Source organism: Agaricus bisporus, assembly GCF_000300575.1.
Source record: "Agaricus bisporus var. bisporus H97 unplaced genomic scaffold AGABI2scaffold_2, whole genome shotgun sequence".
NCBI classification, from domain to species: Eukaryota; Fungi; Basidiomycota; class Agaricomycetes; order Agaricales; family Agaricaceae; genus Agaricus; species Agaricus bisporus.
Window position 1 is genome coordinate 449911 of NW_006267355.1, and position 25455 is coordinate 475365.

Genomic DNA, 25455 nt, shown 5'->3' on the forward strand with positions numbered 1-25455 from the left:
TGATAATACGGTAAAAATTACATATGCTTGCCTATTCAAAAGTAGCTACATAAGCCACCGCCCTAATTGATTCAACCCCGCTTCCTCCTCCTCCTCCTCCCATTCGTCCACAGCTTCGCCGCCGCGCGTACAAATGGGTTCCGATACAAATAATTCCGGAAAGACGGAGGAGTTGCAGCTCGACATCAAGGAGTCCCCTGCCCATATCGCAGAGCAGGACGACGTCGATGTTGCTGCAAAGCTCGCAGCCACTGCTGATGGGCCCTTGGATCCAGAGACAGCCCGACGCCTTCGGTGAGCGGATTCTACCCCATTTTTATATTGAAAATTGACGGTACTGATCACTCTTCCACAGACGAAAGATCGATTTGCACCTCATGCCTTTAATGTGTAGTTCGTATAACTTTTCTACCCTTGGTATGCCGAGAATTGACCAGGCCTTGGTTTATCGACAGTATTGTATCTGTGAGTTAGACCCTTTGACTTCAGGAGACTTCTCTGATGGTCGTCAGAATGACTTTTGCGGACAAAATTTCCCTTGGACAATCTGCAGTTTTGGGACTTTTGTTAGTCTATCAACCCTATAACCGTCTTTCTCGAATTTCATTCTTTATCTGACAGGCAAGGAGTTCGCCTTACTCAGAATCAATTTAACTGGCTTGGAACTATATTCTACCTTAGCTATTTGGCTTTTCAGGTGCATTTCCTTTTCCTATCTCCCCCTTATTTCTCGGCTGACTTCATTCAATAGTACCCTCAGAACCTGGCTTTGCAAAAGTTTCCTGTGGGGAAATGGATGAGGTATGGAACTTGTCCGCTGTATGTTCAACTGCATTGACCAGTTGGGATTACCTTGCAGCATCAATATTTTCATATGGTCTATAGCTTTGCTGTCACACGCGGCATGTAAATCCTTCGGGGGTTTATTTGCCGTACGATTCATCCTCGGTCTCTGTGAGGGTATGGAAATGCAATATCCGAATTAAGTCGTGTTTTCACGTCGGCCACAGGTGCTATCACTCCCGGCTTCTTGATCGTCACATCGATGTTCTATACGCGTGAAGAGCAAACTAGGAGGGTTGGTTATTGGTGTACGTGTTTGAAATTCTGTTGGAATTATCTCATTCACACAAGAAAAACGCAGTCCTTATGAATGGCATAGCAGTCATTTTCCTCGGCTTTGTTGCCTTTGGAACACTGCATACTAAGGTTTGGCCATATTACCCCCTTCCGAGCTCTAACACTCACCTTGATTCTTGTAGACATCTAAATTCATGCCTTGGCAATGGCAAGTCTTCCTTGGCATACTGGTTGTGTACTTCAATATAGAATACGGTTCACAGGCTTATGATAATTACCGGTCTTCTTACGCTCGTCACTTCGATTCTATTCTGGTGGGCGTTCACTATGGCTTCTTCGCATTTTTTTTTTCTGATGAAATACAGGATCTTCTTCCCTGATAGCCCGGCAAATGCCCGTTTCCTGACTCCAACAGAGCGCGCACAAGCCGTCCAACGCATCAAACAAAACCAGACAGGAGTGGAAAATAAGAAGTGGAAGCGTGATCAGTTGAGTGTTGTGCCTGAGGAGCATCATAGGAAGTTGTTTGACTGATATCATTCTGACTTAGGTTCATCGAAGCATTCACAGACCCGAAAACATGGATGCTTGCTTTTTTTGCCGCTCTTGCGTACGTCCCGGCTTCGGAAAGACTGGTGGCTCGAGTTTATCTAATCACACCCCTGTTTTAGGAACGTCTTCAACTCCGTATGTCAACATCATCCCACCTTCTCATCTCTCAAGTCTTTAATGGATGTACCATCAGATCACGAATCAACGTCAAATTATCGTCTCCATGTTTGGATTTACTCCCATTCAAACAACCTTGATTGGTTGTGTTGACGGTGTGGCTGAGAGTGCGTGTCATGATCACAAGCTTACTTCACGGGAATAAAAATCTCTAATCACCGATTGTATCGCATTTATGATTTAGTTCTCTGGATTTGGCTCGCTGTCACTGCCGCCACAAGATTGAAATTCGGTAGAGCTTATGCTGGAGTTTTTATGTTTGGTATCGCGCTCATCGGAGCCATACTCCTCAACACGATTTCCTTGCACAAAAAAGTTGGATTATTATTTTGCTATTGGCTTACGAGTGCGTTTTTCGCTTGGAGTTATATATCATCAATAACTGATATCTATGTTCACAGTCGCTGCTATTTCACCTTTCACTCTGGCCTTGGGATGGCTTGCTTCTATCACCGCCGGCCACACAAAGAGTGAGTTTATTATGTTTATGCGCCAGTATTTTCTTACATAGATACGTGGTTATAGGAACAACTGTCAATGCGATAGTTTTTGTTGCATATGGTATTGGTAATGCTGCCGGTCCCTTCATGTGGAAGAAAGTATACCAACCCAGGTTCGACTATTATTACTACATATTCCCGATGATGATCATAAACTGATCTTTCAACACTTCTCATGCACATTTAGAAATCGCGTTCCATGGATTATCAATGCCGTCGTTTTCGGAGTTTGCGCCCTCGTCCTTCTTCTGATTCGAGCATACCTCGTCTGGGAGAATAAAAAGAGGGATGAAGACTTTGGGGAGAAGAGTGATTATTACGATGATGTATATCTTACTCATTTCGATGAGAAAGGCAACCCTGTTCAAAAGAAAGTTGACAGAGTACGTTTAAATTTTTCTTTTTATTATTAATCTCGGTCTTCAGAAACAATTTTTTTTACTGATTCATTCGTCTATTTGTGTTTTACAGGCATTCCTCGATCTCACAGATATCCAGAACCGTGAATTCCGTTACATACTTTAATCTCTTTTTTTCGAGTCGGAAAATCTATCTTTATGCTTTATCTACGTTTTCTCATCTTCGAAATCTTTCTGATGTTGTTTTGTTTTTGTTCTCGGAAATTGTTGTTGCTTATATCGATGATTCGGACTTTCCAGTCGTAAAGAGGATAACATACACACTTCCTTTTGAACATATATACTTAGTAGTTAGGGATTTACTTGGGGATAGACTGACTTCGACTAGTAGTGATACTGTATACCAGAAGTATGAATGACTTCGAGGAGGACAGGAGCCCGCTGTTCCCTCTGTTCAATGGAATTATGATCAAATACTATGGTGGCATTAGCCTAAACGAAAAGCTTAAAATACTACATGCTTAAATGATAAGTAACTGATCATGATGCAAGAATTAGATTACATAGTTTCGATTGGTTTTTAGAAAGCTGTACAAGGCCATAAGCAACTCCACTTTTTCTTTATCTCTGAAAGCAAAATGTGATGCCAGGCTAATCACCCTGCGTTTAATACATGCAAACTACAAGCCCTGAAGGCTCGAAATATCCACTCCAATGGCTCTCATATTAATAGTTCAAGGATATATACTTTAAGAGTTGACTGGACGGCTTTCCATAGAGAATCCCTTGAGTAAGGTAGATTTAGCTTATTCCGAACTCCGCGACGGTGTCGGTCATCTGTGGTCTTTAGAGACTCCATTTCAAAATATTCCTTGCGTGAAGTCGTCCACTAAGCGACTCCATATTTCAAGCAAGATCTCAAGTGTGCACACAAAATTAAAAACGAAAGATAAACCAAGGCGGTATATTGAAACACATATCCCGAGTCCGTCATAAGAACAAGATAAAAATCTGTTTCACGAGAATACTGATGATAAAACTAGAATTGTCCTTCCAAGCCTTCCGAGTAATCTCGAGTCGACGAAGGAAACCATCAGCCTCCCTAAAGGTTGACATTGATGGGAGAGCAGCTAAGAGCATTAATCAACCCGGTCTGAAGGGAGAGAGAGAGAGAATAGTATTAGATTTTAAGTCAAAGACCAGAAGCTCTAACTTACGAATTCGTTGGCTTCACAGCAGACGGGCTGAGCAGCACAGTTGTTGCCACCGATGCCAATGACGGAAATGGGGGTACAGTCGAAACCGAGGAGGGCGCCGACGTTGGCGGCAGCACCAAGCAGACCGCCGGCGGCGGCGTTGGTGTGGTCGGGGGTTTGCTGAGTGTTGCCTGGAAGAAGTCACTGAGGATATGGAGTACATAGATGTCATGGAATAGACTTACAGCAGTGGAGTTCACCGACGTTGCATTGACTAACCACGGTGGTGGAGTCAGGGTATCCGCCAGGAGTGGGACTTGCCTACGAAAGAGGGTGAGTAAATGATTTCAGTCAATGAGGGTAGTCAACTCACGGAAACGAGAACGGGGAGAGCAACAAGAGCTGCGACGAGGACGCGAGAGAACATTGTGTAAAACGAAAGTTTGGGGGGAGTTGTAAGAACTAAGAATGAGAGTGCCAACGAAAGACGAGAGCGAGCTGAAGAGTCTGAGTGCGTCGCGACCGCCTTATAAACCAGAGCTGACATCCAAATAGAGATTTATTAAGTCCAAGGAAACCTCATGAGGAGACAAGCCGTGGAGTAGTAATTGGAAAGACCAGATAGGAGCACGGATCGGAAACGAGATCGGGGGTTGAGGAGCTTTTGGCCACCACGTATTAGCTTTTGTACATGTCTAACAGCATTTGGAATCTTGCTTTCCCTCTTGGGTCGCGCGTAAAGGTGTTGGCACTTGGCTGAATGGCAATATTCGGCAGAATCCTTTTATGGTAATTAAATCGAACATCAATGTTTCAACCTTGCGAAAGTGTCCCCTAACTAGACAGGTCCGAAAAGAGAGGTATCAGATTCGCAACGCGTATTTTTTTGGAGGAGTCAATGACATTCGGACACCTGACGACTAGCCCCTTAGTACTGGCTTAGGTTCTTTGGTCGACTATAAGCGTGATTTGTTCGCTAAAAAGTAAGACAAAGTGGACGTGTGGGACTCTGCTTAGTCTAGAGGCCAAGCAGGGGTCGAAGAAAAACCCTATTGTTACAAATCCAGTCGGGTGGTTGGGTGGTCGGGGGATCGGGGGGCGTCGGATTCGCCAATCCATTGGAGGTCATGTGTGGAGGAGAAATACCCTCCGTATATGGTTCAGTCGTTGCCAAATTCCAATGGCTTTGAGCCTCTTTGAGCCTCGCGCACGGTTGGCGCGGCCAGCTTGCAGCTTTGAATGTGTCGGCTGCATATGACCACCAGTTTATCACAACAGCTTCATGGCAATGGATGTCACCAGGCTGATGTGTAGTCGATGCGAGTTAAAAATGGATCTCGCAGATCAACTTTCTACTCGACTTCCCTTGAGTTTTGCGTCGTGGACTCGTGTACTCCAGTCGACAATTCATCCGCATTTCCGAAGTCTAGCCTCCCTGTTGTAACATTTCTAGTCAGCCTCTTAGGAATTCCAGAAGTAAATTCTTCTGGCGCTGGCAACAAGCACCTAATTATAGCATATATAGTGAGCTGATCGAGTTTTTCTGTTATATTACTTACTTTGTTTTTTGTAATGCGCACAGCTTTTGTCGGCTTATGAAATTGGGGATGCCGAGAGCATCAGTTTATACGATGCCAGTTGATGGCCAAGATGATCATTGATAGACAACTTGTCGCCGTTGTGTCAGGTTGTGTCGCCGCTCGTTTGCCAATTCTCGCTTTTGGTTTAGTTCAGGGTGAGGATATCCCACGCCGCGAGGCAAAACCAGCGGCAAATCTGACTCCTCTTGAACCACAGGCCATAAATGGAGTGCCACGCAAGTAGGCTTTTAGCCAATTTCGCAACTCTGTCTTGCATGTCTTTTAGGAGCAAACGCTAGGGGCCATGAGCTTGAAATATTACCTTTGTGGAAGAACGCGCGAGGAATGAGCGCGGTCTGAGTTTTCGGAGTGATGTCCGTGTGTGTGAGCGACATCTATATATAACTGTCACGTCACGGTTTATAACTTATTCTACTACTACTACCTCTACTGGTGCGGTCGTACGCAGTGCCGCACCACTATTTTTATTTTTTCCACCCACCCTAACCCTACTTAGACTGGAAGTCAGGCTAGCCAACACCGGGGTCGAAGTTGACGCTTTTGGGGTGACCCGACTGCGTTCCAGCTTCGATCTCACCACTTGGGGATCTCGGGCCCTACAACCCTAGATCCTCAATCCCCATCCTTTAATGTTGGTTGGCCAGCGACTATCCGGCTCACGACGAAAAAGTGATCAGTAGCCAAGGGTTGAAATTACAGTTTAGATTGATTTTTAGAAAGTATAGGGCCATCATCTTGAACTCCACATTTTTCATCTCCGAATGCAAAATGTGAGAAATACTATTGTTATATGTAAACTACAAGCCCCAAATATTTTAATTTTCAATTTGCCGCAACTCGCAGTGGTGGTCCAAGGATATCTTGGGCTTGGGGCTGACTGGACGACTGTCCGTAAGAATAAACGAGCCCACAAAGAAAACTCGCGGAATCTTATTTTATATGTCGGCAACGAGGTCGCCTGTACCTGTATCTGGTAGTTTCTTACTCGAAATCGTCTATTACACGACTCCAAGTTCAAGCAAAAACTCAAGTATGCACACAGGAAAAACGAAAGATAATACCAAGGCAGTATATTGAAACGCACATTCCGAGTCGAACAAGAAAACATCTCTTCATGAGAATACTGACGATAAAACTAGAACTGTTCTTCCAAGCCCTATGAGTAATCTCGAGTCAACGAAGGAAGCTATCAGCCTCCCTAGAGGTTGACATTGACAGGAGAGCAGTCAAGAGCGTTAATCAATGCGGTCTGAAGAGAGAAAAAATAGTGTTAAAATCAAGTCAAAGGCCAAATGCTCTAACTTACGAATTGATTTCCTGTGCAGCAGACAGGCTGAGCAGCACAGTTGTTGCCACCGACGCCAAGGACGGAAATGGGGGTACAGTCGAAACCGAGGAAAGCACCAAGGTTGATGGGAACACCAAGCAAACCAGACGCGGCGGCGCTGGTGTGGTCGGGAGTCTGCTGAGTGTCGCCTAAAAAGAAAGTCGCTGAGGATATGGAGTGCGCCGGTGTCATGGGAGATACTTACAGCAATGGATTTCACCGACGTCGCACTGACTGCTGGCTTTAGGCTTTCCGGGAGCAGGAGTTGCCTGCAAAAGAGAGTGAGATTTTTCAGCCAACGAGGCGCATGCAATCAACTCACAGTAACAAGAGCGGGGAGAGCGACGAGAGCAGCGACAAGGACGCGAGAGATCATTGTGCAACGAAAGCTTGGAGAGAGTTGTAAGAGCTAAGAATGAGAGCGCAAACGAAGAACGAGAGCGAGCTGAAGAGTCTGGGTGCGTCGCGACCATCTTATATACCAGAGCTGACATCCAAATAGAGATTAATCACGTCCAAGGAGACCTCATGAAGAGACGGGCCGTGGAGCGATGGGAGAGACGAGAAAGAAGCACGGATAGAAAAAAGATCGAGGTCGAGAAGCTTTGGCCTCCCACGGCTGGCTTACGTCTGACAGCATTTGAACTTTGCCTTCCCTTCTGGCTCGCGCGACCGAGGCCTTCGGCTCCAATCTCGACCACTTTAACAAAGCACCGTCACTACAGAGCCATTGAGGGCCTTTTGATTCAAATCAGATCCGTCCTTCGTCCCTCCCACCCACTAGTGCACAATGCGTCATAGTGAACAAGCCACTAGTGGACCCAGCAAGTGGCTTTCCGATGGGTCATCGTCGACAGGGAGCGATTGAAACCCAAATGCAACGTCTGGTCCCATTAGTCGCGTGCGCCAGTGGACGTCATCTTGAGTCTCAGATCTCGGTCTTTTCGGAGACAAGTTAACAGATAAAAATCCATATGCAGCACAGGAAAAATACAGTTTGACCTCGGGAAAGCCGGGGATAATGGTAATATCTAATTTGTCAGAGAAAACTGTCCAGTTTAACAGGCTTACGGACGGCTGCTGAATTGCCTTCATTAAATTTATACGATACACGATAGCTTTTTGCTGTTTGTTTTTGGGCCGCGGATTTTGGCTTGGCGGCTGCATTGACCGTAATTGCACGTCCAAAAAAATCAGTCGGCGTCTACCACGATTGTTGAAAAAAGTGTAATATTCGGTAAGTCAAAGGTACTCACCCTGTCTTCAAGAGCTAGCGGAGCCGTTTTCTGCCGCTTTGTGGCCCTCTCAGAAGGAACTTCTGCCTCAGTATTGCCGCTATTGGTGCTCGTCAGTCCTAATCCTACACCAGACCAACAGACACAAACCTCGTTAGCTTTCTATTTACATGCCGCTTCCCCCCTTTCTCTAGTTCGACGACGTTGAAATCTTTAGCCGCCAGTTTGGTGTCCACCTAGAAATGCACTTTTCAGCTAGAGAGTGGCGTGAATCGCATGTACCTACTTCAGTAGCCACCAGATGTCGGATAGCATATCGCGACGGTGCGATATCGTTCGCCCTCTTAGCGTCATAGGTAATAAACACATCAATCGGCCTACGTAAAACGTTAGGATCAGATGCTGGCCATGATTACTTTCGTTCCATTGAGCTCGGACTTACGGATCCAATCGGTAAGATAATTGCCCATCCTCCGCCCTATCTTGAACGAAGCGCAGCTCCAATGCGGCCATAATTTCAACTAGGCGCTCTAGCAATAGGCGTTCCTCGGGGCGGATAACCTGCCTATTCACCTACATTGACACATGAGTGGCGTGCGATTTGGCAGGACGAAAATTATGACTGACAGGCCTGAGAGGCGGCGATATTATCCGGTTGATGAGTGGCGTGAATTCAAGCTGGAGCGTTGGACTCGTGACAAGGTGCCGATAGGCACCCCCACAGCGAAGACTGGCACTTCGAAGACATCGGGCAAAGGACTCATAAATTTCTTCGTTCGATTTTGTAACTTGGTGATGCTAAAAATCAACGAAAATTGAAAGCGTTTCCTTGTTCAAGACAGCGCTTACATACCTCCCAATCAGAGTAATTCCGCTCTATTCGCTGGGAACTCCGAGCTTGGAACAGCGGATAGAATGGGACGAGCGTAAAAGGCAAGTATGAAAGTAGGGCAAAATCACCGTCCGCAAACATCGACGAAGACAATAAATCATAAGTTATCAGCCACTCGTTACCACTCTCGTATCGCGAAAAATTGGCGTCGTGCTGTCGAAGAGTGGCGTAATGTTCAAAGCAACCTAATGTCTGTTAGGAGTGCGTTGTTTTCAAGAGCGGAAGAACCTACCATTCGCAATGGCCGCGTCTTTACCACTACCCTCAATTTCGAAACTGAGTCTGTTGATGTATCTCGACTCTTGTTCCTCCGTCAACGCAAGGTCCTTAACCCGTTTTTTTGTCAGGGGACTGAAGATATCATTCAGTACTGAAACAACGGATGTTTCTGCTTCTTTCATGCCCTTAGTGGCTTCGCGAATGACCGTTTCAGTCACATCTTCTTTCCGTGATTTGACGAACTAGATCTTATCAGCTCTATCGCTCACAGCGTACGTCGTTCAATGCATTTACCTGTAATGTATTAATGCACCCACGAAGGTCACCTCTCGCCATAGCCACGAGGACTCCCAATGCTCGTACATCTGCTTTGAGCTTTTCATTGCCGCATATCTCCTGTAGGCGCCGAACAGTATGGAAGTCTGCTGGACGCGTAAATCGTACTTGATAGGCATGAGGCCTGAGCTTGACCAGTGATGAAGCATTGATATCATTGCAGATGCAGATGATAGGACGTAGAAGAGGCCTTTGAGCGTTAACTTGTTTATTACCTAGACGTTCTGGATAGAGCTAGGTTGGAGTGTCGCATTTTAATCTGAGAAACTTACATACTTTTCTTTCCTCGGGTATTCTGGGTAAATTGGACAAGGTTGTGGATGAAAGAACTGGTCTGAAACGATTCAGGCAACCTGTAAAAGGGTATAGAGAACTATCTTACATTGTCACCAGCCCCTGTCGCACCATCAATTTCATCAATAATAACAAGGACAGGTTTGGTGCCGTTGACGGATGAACCGGATTCAAGCGTGGGCCGGATGCGATCGTTGATAACATTCCCACCACGAGCGTCACTGGATATGCACAGCTTAATACAGGCACAACACGAACGACTGAAGGAAGTTATGCACCTAGCATTGATTTCTACGACATCGTAACCCGCATGACGGGCCACGATGTGAGCTAATGTTGTCTTACCCAGCCCGGGAGGGCCAGAGAGAAGTAGCATCTAAAGGATTCCATATAAGCGGGCTCTCTCTGCAAGACTCAAGAATCCAACCTTTTCCCGGGGTCGGTGATATTCGTCGTCAGCATTGAAGTTTTCATCCTCGTCACGTTGTCGCTTCTTCCCTTTCTTCTTCCCGAAAACGCAGTAGTCCCACTGTTTTACCCAGGCCATGGTTTCTCGGGCAACACGGTCATTACCTATAAGGTCCGTAAAACAGGTTGGACGGTAACGATCTACCCAAAGAGTATCCTCCGAAGAAACGTCAACCTGTTCCGTGGATGTTTCGGGTGCTGTGCTAGAGAGCTGGTAAAGGTATTGAAGGATTACGAGATTCTGAATGCCTCACTGTTGCAAATTCTGAGCGAGATTTGCGGAAAGGATGTCCAATAGTCGGTGAATTGGCGCGTCCAACAAACCAGAATACTTGGATGTAGTCGGGGTAGATGACTGCACCTTTTCATTCATTGAGTACTTATCGTTCTGATGACATAGTGAACGTACGGTGATAGGTTGACTACGCTTTCGCTTCTTCAAGAATATTGTTTTTCCATTAAATGATGTCGCTCGAATTGAATCTGAGGGGGGTGATTCTGAGATGCACGCGGAGTCATCGAGAAGAGATGACTGTCCAAATGTCGGGGCTATAGTAATTGTCAAGACTTGGTTAATTGTCAGCTAGCGCACCGATTCACCTTGATCCACCATAGTCGAGGTACCGAATCGAAGATGTGAAGTTGATGCAGACGTCGTTGAATCAATTTCCGAGTCTATGGTCGTATCGGCCTGCATTAATGGCGCTTTTGCTTTCGACAACAAGCTCGTTAGAGTAAACGAGGCGGCAACTAGCAGTGCCATGAGTGATTGAGCAACGACGCTTTTGATCCAGGACTTACTTTTTGACGTCGTTGCTCCCGCTATATCTGAATCTATATCTCTCTCGGGGTCTATATCCATCAATAGTCCATTCCGTTTGAAGGATATTTCATTTGATTCTCGAGACTCTATGTTGACAGATGAGGAGGAACTTGAGCCAAGTAGTCCATTAGCAGCGAATTGGGTCATCCTGTGCTAGAGGAGGTCAAGCAGTCTTTGAAGGTAGAAATCCAGCAGCAGATATTTCCGAAGATAAGGCCTGATTCGCGTGAAATACAAATAAGATGAGGGCAAAGGAGACGCGACGCGGGTTCAATAATCTGTTGTCGACGTCACATCCCGTGATGGCGTTATTTGGCATCAACCCCTGAGATAAACAGAATGATCTCATCTTCACATTTCTTGTTAGCTTTCGCATTATCATGCCCGACGCTAAAGATCTAACACAAAGCAGCCATGAAGGTAGCGTCTACTATAAGCCATTCCTTATGATCTCTAACACTTTCTTTTTTCAGCCTTTCGAGCACTGATAAATTCAATTGCACCGGAAACAACATTAGAGAAAAATGGAAAACTTGCACCAGAAGCCATTGAAAAATTATCCGATAAACTTAAGGAACTGATTGGTGAGGACGCAATTCAAGGTTTCGGTCAACAAAGGAATGAAAGGGGTGAGGTGCGTCTTATTCGAAATATCTGTACTTGGTACTATAAATCTCTTTTTAGCTTGTGAATGAAGAGGGTCTTCCTATCATCGACATCGAAGAACCACTACCTGGTGATGACGCGAAGCAATCAGAGACGGATTCGGTCATCCAAGATACCCCTCTTATCCACCTATCTTCCCTACCATCTAGAGCACGAGAAAAGCTACGGCTCCAACGCGATCGAATTCTTGATGACCTAGAGGAGGAAGAACAGGAAGAACATGAACGTCAGAAACGGGTTGAGAGAGAAGAAAGAGAAGAAATACGACGAAAGCGCAGGCAAGAAGGTGCCGATGAAAAAGCAAGGCTACAGAGAGCCAAAGAGTTACAGAAGAAAATGGGCAAAGCTCTCCTCCAGAACTCGAAGTCTCTTGACGATGATGAACCGAAGGAAATTAAACCAGCTAAGGATACAACCTCCGAAGTGCGCAACAAGACGGTGACCTTTGCTGAAACCAGTGACTCTAGACCCGACGCTCAAAAGTCTAACTGGGGCAATGTAACGGCGGCAAAGTTACGTCCTGGGGAACGACCAACTCTCCTTCAAGCATTCCGCACTGACAACCCACTCAAAATGAACGTGGTCGAGCGTAAATCCGCGGGTCACTATTCCGCCATCCCAAAACCCCTGGCCCAGAACGCGAAAGACTCTGACGATGAGTCCGAGCCGGATGGTAATGACTTCGACCCTAGGCCGGACGACGACGAGGGCGGCGACTTATCAGAAGAACCGCCTGACAGTGACGAAGACATCGGAGAGGTTGAGCTTGAGAATGAGTATGACTTAGACTATGCACAACACCAGCGGGAAATAGCTCTACAATATTACGAGAAGCGTAGTGTTATGGGTCCAGACGTCGCCAAGAACACAATGAATGATACTTATGAAAAAGAGGCAAGTTGCGATGTCGTAGTTGATTTATTAGGACTCGACTGACCGAGCTTTGCCTAGGACCTAGCGGCTGGCAACCCCAACAACCAACCTAAACCTTCCGTTTCACGCTTCAAAGCCAACCGTATAGCTTCTGCCTATGGTACCTCAACTCATGATGGGCCATCAGCGTCTCCAGCCGTCCCTCTCCTTCCAGAATCTGCGGCTCGAACCATTCAACACGCCGTTAAGTCTGGAAGAATTGACGACGACGACCGTTTAATTGGAGGGAACGACAGTGATAGTGACGCTGAAGCCGAGGGATTACGAGAAGCATTAGACTTACTCAAGAAGGGTGAGCTTTACAATCTTGGACCGAATGGACACCTGTTGTATGCTCCCCCACAACACGACGACGCCTCGATTGCCGCGACCTTACCAACGAGCTTACCTACTACATTATCCGGCAAATCCGCCCAGCAGGATCAACAAACACAAAAACTATCTTTTCCGCCCCTTGATCGACCCAAAGTCTCTAAATTCAAAGTTGACCGTTCTCAAGCCGGGCGGCCTCTACCAAACTCTCCGTCTACCGTATCTACCCAACCAACGGCTGTGTCAAGCCCTCAGCGCCCGCCGACTATGAGTCAAAATGCCATTTCCGAGACCATCGTCGAGAGGAAACAATTTCCGAGTAGGAAGGGCCCGGAAGCCGCGTCTCCCGCTCATATATCGCAGATACTAAATTCTTCTTCCCCTATGATCGTGGAATCCCCATCCTTCTCAGCTCCAATTTCTACAATACCCCCGGCCACCTTTAGTTCGAGCGTTGTAGAATCACCGTCTTTTCCCAATCGGCTTCGCTCACAACCTGGCAGTGGTACAACTTCTTTTTCTATGATTGTTGAGTCACCTTCGTTTCCTTCGCCTGGGCAACGGACGAATCGACCTGAACGGCCCCCTACCGTTGTAGCATCACATACCGTTGCTCATGATAAGCGAGCTGCGGTCCATTCACAATCTAGTCCCACTGTAGCATCCGCCGTAGAGGAGCGCACCGTTCCCATGTCAAAACAATTGCAGCACGATGACAGTCCCCCCACGCCGATCAAATTGTCAAGATTCAAACAACGTAGGGATGGTCACCCATAATGTTATCATTTATTTGATAATGATATTCATTCAATAATTGTATAACTATCCTACATGTCGCGTGATGAAAGAAAAGAGGTTATAGGAAAGCTCAATCGGTCCAAAATATACATTCACGTCAGATCAATCACCTCGTGTTTGATTCGCCTACGAAAGTTCGGTAGAACGAGACGGTCTCGTCGTTTCGCTTTGAGTTCCTTTTTACGCCTCTATAACGGTTTTGATAAAAGGTTATATGAATGACGCTGTCGCAACAAGCAATGACATACATCTGGGCCCGAGAGTTCCCGTGATTTGTGATCTTCACCCAGTAGTGTAGAAGGGGGAGGAGTCGGAGAAAGGATATGCAAGGCCCTCGGAGCAATGTTATTGGCAACGAGAAGGTCTATGCAGCTGTTAGTATATACAGAGCATTGTGTAAAGGATATAAACTGGCCTAATGGTTTATATTTGAATTCAAAAGTGAGGTACGGCTTGCTATCGAGGTCTATATCTTTATACTGTACCATATCAATCACGGGCGCAGGCGATGCGTATTCGTTTCCGAACCTATTATATTCACATGGACTCCAAGGCACCGAAGTTGGGCGAAAATAGGACGTACTGAACATGGTGGGAACCCGCCTTTTTTGATCTTTCATGCACGACCTGCGCTTCAAGCATTTGTTTTCCAGATCTATGTTCTAGGACTCGATTTTCCACCCGTCCAATCTTGATTCTGTACAGGTGTATTTTGATGATACCAAGGTCGAGGGAATTATCGATAGAATCGAGAAGCCTGTCATCATCTCCAAAAAAAAAACCGAGCCTGTGAGTCTGTTTTGTTTTTTGCTCCATGATTGAGGTGTGAAAATACCTGATATGTTTAACGGAGCGAACATGAAATCCCTTCGAGTATAATCAGATGTTCTCGCAGAAGAGACGCCCACGCTATTAGGCTTATTTGGAAAGCCTCTTGCATCTAGCATAATGTGCGTATCGCAGAGTAAACCATCGATACAGATAGACGCTTTCATCGCAAACTCCCTAGTGAGATTATCCCAATTCACAGCGAATTTCTGGTATCATTTGATTGGTGTGATCTAAAAACCTCACAAACTGTTGTGTGTGTGCTCACTTTTCCCACCTCGGAGGCTATCCAACAAGTTACGAGATTTCCAGAACTCTGAACATCATACACTTCGGCGGCATCGCCTTCGATGGTAATCCAAGCCCTACACGGATGATGTTGGAGCATATACATTGCGATATGAATGAGCGCTTATGAGCGCCGTGGTAGTAAGGGGGGAAAGACCGTCCGCAGTTCGGGAAGAGTTCTCGAGGGCTTATATTGGGACTAGGGTGCCTCCACGTGAGGACTGCATGTGGAGGTGCTTACGCTCTAATGAACAGCTCCGAGTGTGACACTATCCATGATGTGTCCATAGATTACCGGATGACCTTGTGCCCAAGATTCGTATACAGCGTGAGATTGCCTTGCGACTTATTTCCAAGGAGAACTGTCGACTCGCGTGACACTTAATTAGCAAAGTCACATCACACGTGCATACAATGATTTGTGACAAACAGATAGCACCCACTCCAAGTTCCTCAACGACGACAAAATGAATTCGCCACCAGATCCAGGCACACCCACCGACTCTGCTTCCACAAGTGGCACTCCACCGCCAGAAGAGGTTCACTCAGGAATCATACCCTCAGATTCCCGTTCTTCCGGACTCGGTCTCTTCCAACTCGCCAACCAAATCACAGCCTCTTTCTCCGGTTCCGCTAAAAGACGCAACCCATCTGGCGGGTCCACTGGTGCGACTACATCTACTCGTGAAACGAAACAACGTAGACGGGGTGGTGAGGGCTCACGATATTCTTTGGAAAGTCGTGGAGATACTGTGGTTTCAAAGAAAGAGAAGGAAGACCTTGTCGATGCCAATATCGTCGATTATTTGCGAAAAGGTATGCTTCCGGCGCAGCCTAATATTCATATATATCTTACCCCTCGTTCACAGAAATAGGCGATCCCTTCACCGAGATCATGGGCCCAGCACCTTCATAAACACTCGCGCTATCGTGCGAGTTGCGCCCTCCAAATCTTCCCAACACCTGACCGGTGAACAATATCAGTTCAGGTCTCTTTAATTAGTTGTATTGGTCTAGAACCTATTTGGTTGAAAAGGGTGTAAGGATGATTAAAGTACAAAATGGAGCAGCTATACATGGTCATTATCATAAATACAGTCTGAGCCCCGACTATTCTCCCTTCCTCGGGGATGGCGGCTTTTTCTTGATCCTCTTTAACGACAATACATGCGAAAGTGCCTCCTTCCCCTTCATTATCGAACTCTTCCTCGCCCTCATATTCTCTCTCCTTTCAGACAAATTAGTCTGTATCCTCTGTATCGCCACACCACCCTCCTCCGTAGCAAAATCAAACCCACGGTCAACCGATGTCGTGCCAGTAGCCATATCCATTCTACTCGCAGACCTAAATTCCGGATAGTTTTTATTCAACCTAGGCTCGATACTGATGACACTTGACCTCCGTGACCCGGATCGTGATACGAGAGAGGGAGTCGATCGAAGACGAGCTTGGGCTTCCAACATTCCTTTCAGTGTCGATCCAACCCCTTCAGATGGTGCAAGCTGGCTCAGATCCCGATCTGGCTCCTTCAGACTGATCCATCGAATAATGTCGATGTCTGAGGGTCGGAAAATAAATTGCCAGCCCCTCAGAAGATACTTAGGGGCCATCGCCAACAGGAAAGCCAGAGGGAGACAAAGCCAGAAATATGGCGAGTGGAAGAGGAGGTAAGTGTTTCCATAGACAGTAGTGATTCCATAACTCGGTGAAATAGAAGAATAGATGGCCTACGATCAACGTTAAATACGTCGTAGATCGACAGATGATGCAAGTCCTGGACACTCACGGTGAAAACCCAAACGATGACAATACCAAGGTAAACAGCGAAGAACATCCACCCCGACCAAGCTGTAGCGCTGAATCCAGTATATAGATCCGCCACCATGACAGCCGCAATCGCCATCGTCTACATCAATGGTCAGTTTTGCCGATTCAGGAGAATCGAGACATTACTCACAGTCGAAAACTCCGTTTGGTCAACATTAAATCCATCAGCCCTGGAGCTGATGGTAGTATAGGAGTAGAAAATCAGGAAAAATATTACAACAGACTAGCGGAATCAATCGTTTAGAATATGCGCTTCTCACCACCAAAGTGAAAACTCACCTGTACAAGACCATCGAACATATAAATAAAAAATAAACGCATTCCGAACCACGAATGTTTTCGGCCATAATGGTATAATTCAGGAACTTGCATAAGCTGCTCCGAACCTATTTCGCAAAGTGTTCAGTTCGGTGGCCCTAGAAACTGATAATGAAGCAAAAAAACGTACCTAAAAACCTATCAAACAAACCAATACCAATAACAGGAGCTATTGTCCAGATTGAATTCCAAAATAGAATATAAATGTATTCGAACACGCTATATCACGATGAGTACAATGCGCGGCACTTGTAGTGTCGCCACTTACAAAGCACCACTCCAACCGCAATATATCTGGAACCACCATAGTACACCAGTTGGTACCATGTTTTTGTAGAAGAAATTCAAAATCCTAGTGCATGCATGGTCAGACAGAGAAGCTTCTGACTATGAGAGTTTCACGTACATTAATCCGTTCCGAGCGTAGGACCAATGACCATGGACTAATAACAGCTTTTTGAGGAAGCGGAACTATGCAGATAGTGAGCACGAGCAATTGATGATACAAACTCAGAAACGGACCTGGGCAATAGCGTAATCAGAGGAATTGACCGCTTGTAGACCTTCCTCGCCAGAAATACCGACACCGACATCAGCAGCCTGTAGTTTATTAAGTTCCGGAAACACTTGACACTGAGAGGAAACGTACTTGAATCATGCTAACGTCGTTAGCTCCATCTCCAATTGCCAAGGTCATGGCGCCGAGATTATCCTTGACCAGGTGGACGACGAGTGCCTTCTGTAAAGGTGAAACACGACAACAGATCACGCCTTCACAAAGTGTAGCTAAGCGAAGTAAGAGGGTTTTGTTCTCCTCATCCGCGAACGCCTGCAATCAAGAAGTTAACAACCATTTCAAACTGGTTAGAACAAATGACCCACCTCGAGTAATGCTGCGCCGTCTACGACAAGCACGAATCCTCCAGGTCTATCTCCATTATCGTCACCGACAATGGAGGCCCCTGTCATTATTCTTTGCAATGGGATATCACCTCCCTCGGCCTTGACTTTGTCATTTTCAGGAGAAGGCGAAGGCGAACGTTTAATATCTTTGATATCGAGTGTGGATGGCGAAGCAAATGCACCAGGGAAAAAGTGGGCAGTTGCGGCTATGAGTTGATCTCGAGCAGGTCTAGGACCTCCGCGGACGATGATGATGTTGGCGTCTGGACTAATCAAGTTCGTACTCCTTCCAATTGCTACAATCTCAATGTTAGAAGAATACACTTCCTGATAAAGAGAACAGCATACCGATGGCGGTCTCCAATTTATCTCCTGTCGCGACCCATATCTTTATCCCTGCTCTCTTCAGGTCCGCAATTGTCTCCGGTACGCCATCTTGCAACTTGTCTTCGATAGCTGTAGCACCTAACAACCTGAGGTCTTGTTCGACTTCATTGGACACAGTCTCAATTTGTTCCTCCCGATCTTGCATTGCAATTGTGGCCTCGTGGTAACGTTTATTCCACAGCTCATAATCATCTTCTACACCGTCAGTGAGCAGGGCAAAAGGATGAATATCTAAACGGATAATGCATACCGGTGATGATTTTGTATCCCAGTGTCAGTGTCCGTAATCCCTCATTCGCAAACTGGCTAAGGTGCTTTTCCGTCTCCTCTCTGATGTCCTGATCCACGCCCGGCTTCAGCCTCTCGAATATGACGTTGTCCGCACCTTTTGTTAACAAGAAAAGCCTATGATCGTCCCCATCAACCCTGCGCAAGATGACGCTCATCCTCTTCCGTGCACTGGTGAACTCTAAAATGTTCAAGAGCTCATACTTCTCCACGCCTTCCGACGATGGAGTACGCAGGCTAAGAATATCGCGCTCGCGCCCAAGGAACTGGAACCCTACATCTGCTGCGGCTTGCACCAGCGCCGCTTCATCTGGAGACTGCGCTTTGTATATTATTCGGCCGGTTTCAGGTTCCTGTGCAGTGAGAACTGTATGACACAACGACAACACAGTGAAGAACCCATTAAGGTTTCGTGCGTGGCGCCGGTCAGGGTCCTCTGAAAGTGCTGCCTCCAAGTCGTGTTCTAGGTTACGATCATAGAAGCGATGGGCATCACTATCCGTTGAGCGTCTCATTGCACTACTGGATGACCCAGACGCTTGATTTTCAGTCAGCCCTGCGACGCTATTCATAAGGGCTTGCTTTTCATCAACTTCGAGAGACTCTTCCCTGTTGTCATTCCCTCTATAGACAACACTACCGATCGAACATTGGCGGAAGAGCATGAGGTTCTGCAATCACGCTTTAGTTAAAGAGCACCAATGCAAATACGACATTTCACTCACCTGCGTCAATGTCCCAGTCTTATCAGAGAAAATATACTCAATTTGACCCAAATCATCAGACAAATTCCAACTCTTAGCGATCGTCGCTTGACCCGTTTTCTTATAGCAAATGTCTGAATCAAAGTAGATCCATGCAGCTTGACAGGTCTTAACAAATTCGATGGATATGTAAAGTGATATTGGGACGAGACTCTGGAATCTGTGCACGATTGTGAATATCGATGTGGTAACGTGGCATATATAAGATCTTACGTTAAAAGGGAGAAGGCCCAAGTGACAAGTCCATTGATTCTTGGGTTGTCGTCGCTCTGATCGTCTCCGAAGAGCCAAGGCGCCCCAAGAGGAAAGTAATGGACCTCGAGGAGGGAGTCGGCTATCGCACAGACAACGGCCATTCCACCCATCAGGAAAAGGTTGAAGAAACTACACAACGGCCGTTAAAACTCGGATACTAATAGGAGGTAGTGTACTTACACCTGGGGATTCATCTGCCGCTCTACTCTGCTACGTTTACTTGGCGTTCCTCCAGAATTCATAACGATTTTGGTGTCCAGGCCAGTAAAAAGCACCACGCCAATAACCCATGTTGTATTCCGTAGGACCGTTCCGCGCAAGAGTGTCATAGACAAATCGACAGGGGAGGTATGGTCACCAAGCTTCACATTCGCATTGAGTCGGTACATGTCGGTATCAGGGCGGTCACAGTTGATTGTAAACTTATTCTTAGGGTCGGCACATTCCTTGGCATTGTTTAGGTCAGTTAGGGAAGGGACAGCGTTGCGAGATTTGAGGTTGGTTTCGCCATCCAGATTCTTCGTTTCGACGAATGCAACGTCCTCCTCTTCCGATGTAGCGCAAATCAAAATGTCGGCAGGAATAGGTTCATTGTCTAGGATCTTTACCATGTCCCCGACACGGACATCCTCCCACAAAGTCTCTTTCCAATGTGGTGGATCATGTGCTTCGGTGTCAAATTTATAATCGTACGCGATCTCTGTTTCCCGCGGAGTCATCTCCTTGATTTCGGGTTCGCGTTTGGGTAGAATGCCTCGAATGAAAGTTTTGTTCTTCGACGCTGTTGCATTATCGTTTGACCAATTGCCGCCGGCCAAGACGCGGACTTTACTGTAATTGACTTTTTTATCCGATTGGTGCCTTTTCAAGTCCTCATAGCCGTCTTTCGCTGCCGTTATTGCCAAAATGATCAATAAGGGTAAAATGGCGACGGCCCCGCTTATGTTCGAGAATTTTGGAAAGAATTGTAGGATACCCACTCCGAGGAAAAACCTGATATAGCTTCATGAGAGAACAGGTGCAAAAAGTAATAAACAAATTGCCTCACAGATTGGCTACTCGTCGAAATTGTTCTAAAAGATTCCGAGGGATGTATGTGATGACCGTGTATTTGGAAGTGATAACCTGATTTGAGGCATAGACCGCGTCCTTCGTGACTTTACGTTTGTTGCTATAGTACGCCTGGGGTAGACCTTGATTGACGAAGACGGTGCGGGGCGGACCCGGCTCTCGCTTCCTATTAAAGAGATCCTCGACATTGAACGCAGCGGCCCGAGCATACCACCGTGATATAGCCGACGGCCGCTTGGCTGAAGGGGACGACATAGCAAGGACGACGCAGTCCCAGCGAATGAAACCGAGGGGGATGTAGTTACTGGCAAAGGGGAGAGGGCATGACTAGTTCTATTCATTCTCATTGCCACATTTCCGGATCGCTTATCCCACCCATTTTCGCCGAGCTCTCGCGTCATCAATGATCGACTGGCGAAACAATCAAACGAATCAAACTAGCTTCCGTGCGAGTCGCAGGCCATATGCCACGCAAGCAGGTTTCGAGCCAATTCGCAACTGCCTTGCATAGTCTGTTAGGGGGCAATCGCTAGGGGCTGTGTGCAGACCTGTGCAGACCACTTTTTCAGCCACGCTCAAACCCGATCACGACCCGGCTTATATATAGAGAACACTCCTGGGTAAGCCAGGAAAACAAACATACAGTACACGCGCACAGAACCATCTTGTTTATGGTTGACACGTCAGCTGGACGGTAGTGGATCGCACAGCTGGCATAAAGTCTCCCACAAGGACATTATTACAAACTTGTACCGAGATGAGTCAAAAACAATGTGTCAGTCAGAAGGGCCGTGGAAACCTAAGGGTATATATATAGATGACAGTGCTTAATTGACTAACGCTTGACCGATGGGCAAGGACTAATAGTCTCAATGGATATTGGCACACTGCGAGCTCGTAACTTCGAAGACGGCGTGCATGGGTAAGGATTTCCCAGTGCCGACGTGGGTGTCGCTTGCTCAATTTTCATTCCACCCGGGCTCAACCCACAATCCAGCTTTCGCCGTTTTGACATAGGAGATGGCAAGTAGTCACCATCGTCATCGGAGTTCTGTTGATGCCGCAATACACCGTCTTCTTCATCTTCCTCCTTTGCTTTACAACCTTTTCTTGGTTTAGATATTGGCGTCTTACGTTTTCGCTTCAGTGGTTCAGGTGCATCCTGATCGATAACACGACATATTTCCACATGGGCGCCAGCCCTGAGTAATGCATCAAACCATAGCTGATACAAATCAACCTATGTATAACTCGTTTATTTATAAAACAACACTCACCTTCTGGTTTGGTCGTGGGTTGTCCCCCGGACCTTTAACCTCCACAAACTTACATATGCCTTCTTTCATATTCCACACGATTAAATCAGGCACACCGCTCGATCGTCCAGCATAATCTTCACAAAGCAACCGGCATATTGTCGCAAGTGTCTTTGCCCCGAGGCACTACAGACATCTCTGATCAGTATCACACGACACGGGTATATTGATATGAAAAGCACCTCGACGATCTCTAGCAGCTGCTTTTGCTCAAATGCATCCCAACTTAAACCGATACACCAGATGCGTTCCGGTCGGAATCGATCATCGTACCGCTTCAAGTACTCCTTTGCCTTTCCGTTTTCAATCTCCTCCAATCGATGTTGGAGCAGCTTTGTTCGAGCACGATAGAACGAGTCCTCAAACATGTCTAAAGGGCATGCTTGAAATTTGGTTTCGAATGCGCCTGGGACACGGCTGAAGATGATGTCCCAAAAGATCAACGCAAAAATTGTGGTCAAAATGCGGGTCTCGGCATGGAAACTATTAGAGAAATAATCAGCCGTTTGCAATATACTTCCTCCGGTATAACATACCCGACGTATCCAGTCATCTCATAATGCTGCAAAGCATATGTTTCGACGTTGACCACTTCGTTATTGAGCCCCACCCACAATGACTTTCCGGTCCGCTTCTGCATTGATGCTGGGTCGACCTGAAGACCCATGGCCGTCAATCTACCACGTCTATTCGTACCACGAGCGGAATACTTACTATTGGAATAATAGTGGTCTTCACATCTTTCGCGCCCTCTTGCACGTCCTCTTCGCCCTCCACTGCCAAAGAATTTGAGAAGAAGTCGGTCAGAAGCACGGGCGCATTTTCCTTCGTGGGCCGTAGGTTCTGATCAAGCCTTATTCCGATTTGCTCAACACTCCTCTTCCCTTTGATTGAGGTGATTAACGGGTCTTTGAGGACAGTGTCACACACGACACGTTCTTCAGGTAGTAGATTCAACTTCTTTTGTATACGCTCCAAACGTCGAAACAAGCTCGGGCGAAGAACTGGTAATACCAAAGGTTACTTATGTCTCATTATTAAAAAATAAGATTGACGTACTAATTCCTGTATGTTCATCCGCAAGAGCCTGAATGATTCCTTTTCTCGCGTTCTCAAAGTCGCAAGGTTCAACATGTTTCCCAAGGATTAATGCTCTGCGCTCATACCACGCAGCTTGTTTTCCTTTGAGCCAGTAGACCTGCTTCAACAACTCGTCTAAGATACCCAATTCGGTATGCCACTCGTGCAGCAAAGCAAAGGCCTTTCTAGCCTTATTCACCATTCTCGTATAAACATGCCCTGAATTGAAAGTCAATTTTAGTACCAGTCATTAGCAGAATATAATGGGATTCGATTTACCAGCCTCAAATCGTTCCAACCCCGGTGATCTCTCAACTGCCTTTCCCTTCTCCTGCTCCTTCCGTACCAAAAGGGCTTTCCACTTTGGTTCAATTTTCGCTTTGTATAGATTTTTCATATGTCGGGCGCGTCGAATATTGAGAGATGCTGTGACTTCAGGATCTTCGGTAACTTGACGAATGAGCGAAACAGATTTGTCCCTCTCTGTTTTCACTATGGAATTACCAGCAACCTTGCCGTTTGAGCCCTGGTTCTATATTAACTCAGAAGGCGCCCCACAATTTCCTGAAACTGAAAGCTCACCTCAGATACCACGCTCGTTGATCTCGAAGCCTCCTCGGGTAGATTTTCCATTTCTACTTCTAGATACAACGCTTCTTCATATTCCAATAGATCCTCTCGAGTAGGCCAGATTGTCCCCGTACGTTCGTATTCATAGTCGGGGAATTTCCATTTTTTGAAGCCAGCCAGCAATGCCGGTAGGCAATACTTGGTGGGTTTCTCAGTACCACGGTAAGAGATTATATGTAGACGGCCAATGAGCCAAGAAATATTTGGATTGATCTTGACACAAGGACCTGTAAAGCATTAAGCTTCTTTTCTGGAGGAAAATGGGGTAAGACAAACCGAGTCTCTCCATAGCCACTTCGCGAAGTCTTTTCAATTGAGATACAGTCTTTGGTTTCTGTCCGAAAGATAATTGGGACTGGATCATTCCATCATTCTTCGACGTCTGCTTCTTTTTTCCCTTACCCTTTGCTAAAGATGGCAGCGTGTGTTGACCTATAGCATGGTCTATCATTGCGTTTATAAGCGCTTCTTTCTGTTCGAGGATTAAAAAAGTCTCAATATTGAAGCTTTCACCCACGCACCCGCATTGTATACGATCCAACTTTCATTGACTTCGAAATCTCTCGAAGATCTGGAAGACCCAATCGGTTGAGTGTCTCTCGCACGGTCATACTCGATTGATCTCTGAAAAAATAGTCGAATTTAAGATTAAGAGGGTCGACAACGGGTTCCTCAATCTCGGAATCAGATATTTTTGTTGAAGGCTTGAAAATCAGGGTCAGCCTTGGAGGGATGGTGAGCTTGGGTGTTTCTTCACGGTCCGCAAAAGACAGGCTGAGAGCCGCGTCCTCTTCCTTGACTTTCTCTTGTTTTTTTATGACAAGGGTAGGGGAAGGTGGAGGCGTAGGCTGGCATGCCAGATCTTTGATTGGGATGCAGAGTGTCTTGAGAGCTTGTTCCAGTCCCTCCTGACCTATCTCAGACGCGTACTTATCAAGGGAATAGAGGGCATGCCAATCAGGCTGCCTGAAGGCGAGACGAACAAGGAGGTACCGTGTACAGTCTAGGTTTTCATGCAAGAACATCAAAATGTGATTGCATGACGGACCATACTGAACTTACAGTCAAGACCACGGTAAACCTTAAGTACGTCCCATTCCTCGTCGCTGAGTAAGTGTGTTTCCTGTTCCATAACCGCATTTACCATATCTGCATCGGGCAATTAATTGTAGTTTAATCAAACGCCCACAACCACACTAACCCTCGAAGACCTTAACATAAAGCGAAGCCCCCTTGAATTTCTTCCCTTCACGCCGATCCTCGAGTGAGTCTTGATCGAAACTTTCGACTTGCTGTTCGAACTGTTCGTTGCCCCCTGGTTTTCCAAAAAGAGCCAACCAAATGTCTTGCTCTTGAACAGACCGTGGCATGTAGACTGTCAAGTTACAACAACGTGTACCGGAGGGGGATACGAAAGAACAAACGAATATATATGATAGACGGCTGAGGAGTGTGAGATTGTCGAACAACTTGGACACGAGGGCAACGCACGGTAGTCACACAATGTGTGGGTGTGACTGCCGCGCGATCACGCAAAGAAAATCCCATTAATCCCTGAACGCAATGTGGTTTATAAGTGTGCTAACTAATTTACAGTGCTTTGTGGTTATGCGACATCAGAATGAAAAAGCAAATATTGTATACAAACATGCCGATGATGGGTACCAGAACGATATAAGAGATGGAAGAAGCACGTTGCAGTTATTAGGGATCTAGTAAAAAAGCAAGAAT

The 25455-nt window shown here is 46.3% G+C and overlaps 8 protein-coding genes across 8 annotated transcripts; 2 read left to right on the top strand and 6 right to left on the bottom strand.

Moving 5' to 3' along the window:
- Nucleotides 1-96: 96 nt before the first annotated feature.
- On the top strand, nt 97-2834 carry AGABI2DRAFT_198846 (hypothetical protein; the record flags this gene model as incomplete). Its single annotated transcript, XM_006457782.1, has 20 exons — nt 97-294; nt 356-393; nt 456-465; nt 513-566; nt 622-697; nt 752-801; nt 860-960; nt 1011-1091; nt 1145-1209; nt 1263-1292; nt 1330-1400; nt 1446-1568; nt 1631-1690; nt 1752-1767; nt 1826-1916; nt 1994-2155; nt 2211-2279; nt 2335-2422; nt 2497-2692; nt 2781-2834. Exons 1-20 carry the CDS (start codon nt 134-136, stop codon nt 2832-2834), a joined length of 1596 nt encoding a protein of 531 aa, XP_006457845.1. The 5' UTR covers nt 97-133.
- Nucleotides 2835-3608: 774 nt separating this feature from the next.
- Nucleotides 3609-4339, bottom strand: AGABI2DRAFT_182973 (hydrophobin-2). The gene is made up of 4 exons (XM_006457783.1): nt 4238-4339; nt 4110-4185; nt 3886-4055; nt 3609-3821 (listed from the first exon to the last, which is right to left on the bottom strand). The coding sequence occupies exons 1-4, from the start codon at nt 4289-4291 to the stop codon at nt 3771-3773; spliced, it is 351 nt and encodes a 116-aa protein (XP_006457846.1). The 5' UTR covers nt 4292-4339; the 3' UTR covers nt 3609-3770.
- A 2033-nt stretch (nt 4340-6372) lies between these two features.
- AGABI2DRAFT_133693 (hydrophobin-1) lies at nt 6373-7243 on the bottom strand. Its single transcript, XM_006457784.1, has 4 exons — nt 7115-7243; nt 6998-7061; nt 6772-6941; nt 6373-6714 (listed from the first exon to the last, which is right to left on the bottom strand). Exons 1-4 carry the CDS (start codon nt 7166-7168, stop codon nt 6664-6666), a joined length of 339 nt encoding a protein of 112 aa, XP_006457847.1. The 5' UTR covers nt 7169-7243; the 3' UTR covers nt 6373-6663.
- A 909-nt stretch (nt 7244-8152) lies between these two features.
- Nucleotides 8153-10396, bottom strand: AGABI2DRAFT_63250 (hypothetical protein; the record flags this gene model as incomplete). Its single annotated transcript, XM_006457785.1, has 11 exons — nt 8153-8263; nt 8314-8404; nt 8470-8600; nt 8655-8825; nt 8881-9043; nt 9148-9380; nt 9433-9698; nt 9751-9808; nt 9857-9989; nt 10047-10144; nt 10196-10396. Coding segments are annotated over 11 exons (1656 nt in total), but the record flags the coding sequence as incomplete, so codon positions are not given.
- A 1043-nt stretch (nt 10397-11439) lies between these two features.
- AGABI2DRAFT_176425 (hypothetical protein) lies at nt 11440-13747 on the top strand (the record flags this gene model as incomplete). Its single annotated transcript, XM_006457786.1, has 4 exons — nt 11440-11479; nt 11533-11693; nt 11744-12634; nt 12677-13747. The coding sequence occupies 4 exons, from the start codon at nt 11440-11442 to the stop codon at nt 13745-13747; spliced, it is 2163 nt and encodes a 720-aa protein (XP_006457849.1).
- Nucleotides 13748-13751: 4 nt separating this feature from the next.
- Nucleotides 13752-15023, bottom strand: AGABI2DRAFT_190254 (hypothetical protein). Its single transcript, XM_006457787.1, has 6 exons — nt 14865-15023; nt 14604-14805; nt 14352-14535; nt 14184-14296; nt 14017-14132; nt 13752-13956 (listed from the first exon to the last, which is right to left on the bottom strand). The coding sequence occupies exons 1-6, from the start codon at nt 14988-14990 to the stop codon at nt 13861-13863; spliced, it is 837 nt and encodes a 278-aa protein (XP_006457850.1). The 5' UTR covers nt 14991-15023; the 3' UTR covers nt 13752-13860.
- A 618-nt stretch (nt 15024-15641) lies between these two features.
- On the bottom strand, nt 15642-20953 carry AGABI2DRAFT_198857 (hypothetical protein; the record flags this gene model as incomplete). The annotated part of the gene is made up of 17 exons (XM_006457788.1): nt 15642-15697; nt 15752-16612; nt 16672-16791; nt 16843-16935; nt 16992-17098; nt 17161-17249; nt 17299-17382; nt 17437-17501; nt 17553-17630; nt 17680-17859; nt 17913-18229; nt 18282-18515; nt 18571-19279; nt 19334-19532; nt 19586-19756; nt 19808-20620; nt 20676-20953. 16 exons carry the CDS (start codon nt 20951-20953, stop codon nt 15995-15997), a joined length of 4155 nt encoding a protein of 1384 aa, XP_006457851.1. The 3' UTR covers nt 15642-15697; nt 15752-15994.
- A 467-nt stretch (nt 20954-21420) lies between these two features.
- On the bottom strand, nt 21421-25148 carry AGABI2DRAFT_176427 (hypothetical protein). The gene is made up of 12 exons (XM_006457789.1): nt 24926-25148; nt 24787-24873; nt 24246-24727; nt 24001-24196; nt 23677-23951; nt 23374-23626; nt 23074-23313; nt 22729-23018; nt 22551-22669; nt 22197-22497; nt 21976-22140; nt 21421-21923 (listed from the first exon to the last, which is right to left on the bottom strand). Exons 1-12 carry the CDS (start codon nt 25092-25094, stop codon nt 21534-21536), a joined length of 2967 nt encoding a protein of 988 aa, XP_006457852.1. The 5' UTR covers nt 25095-25148; the 3' UTR covers nt 21421-21533.
- Between the last annotated feature and the right edge of the window lie 307 nt (nt 25149-25455).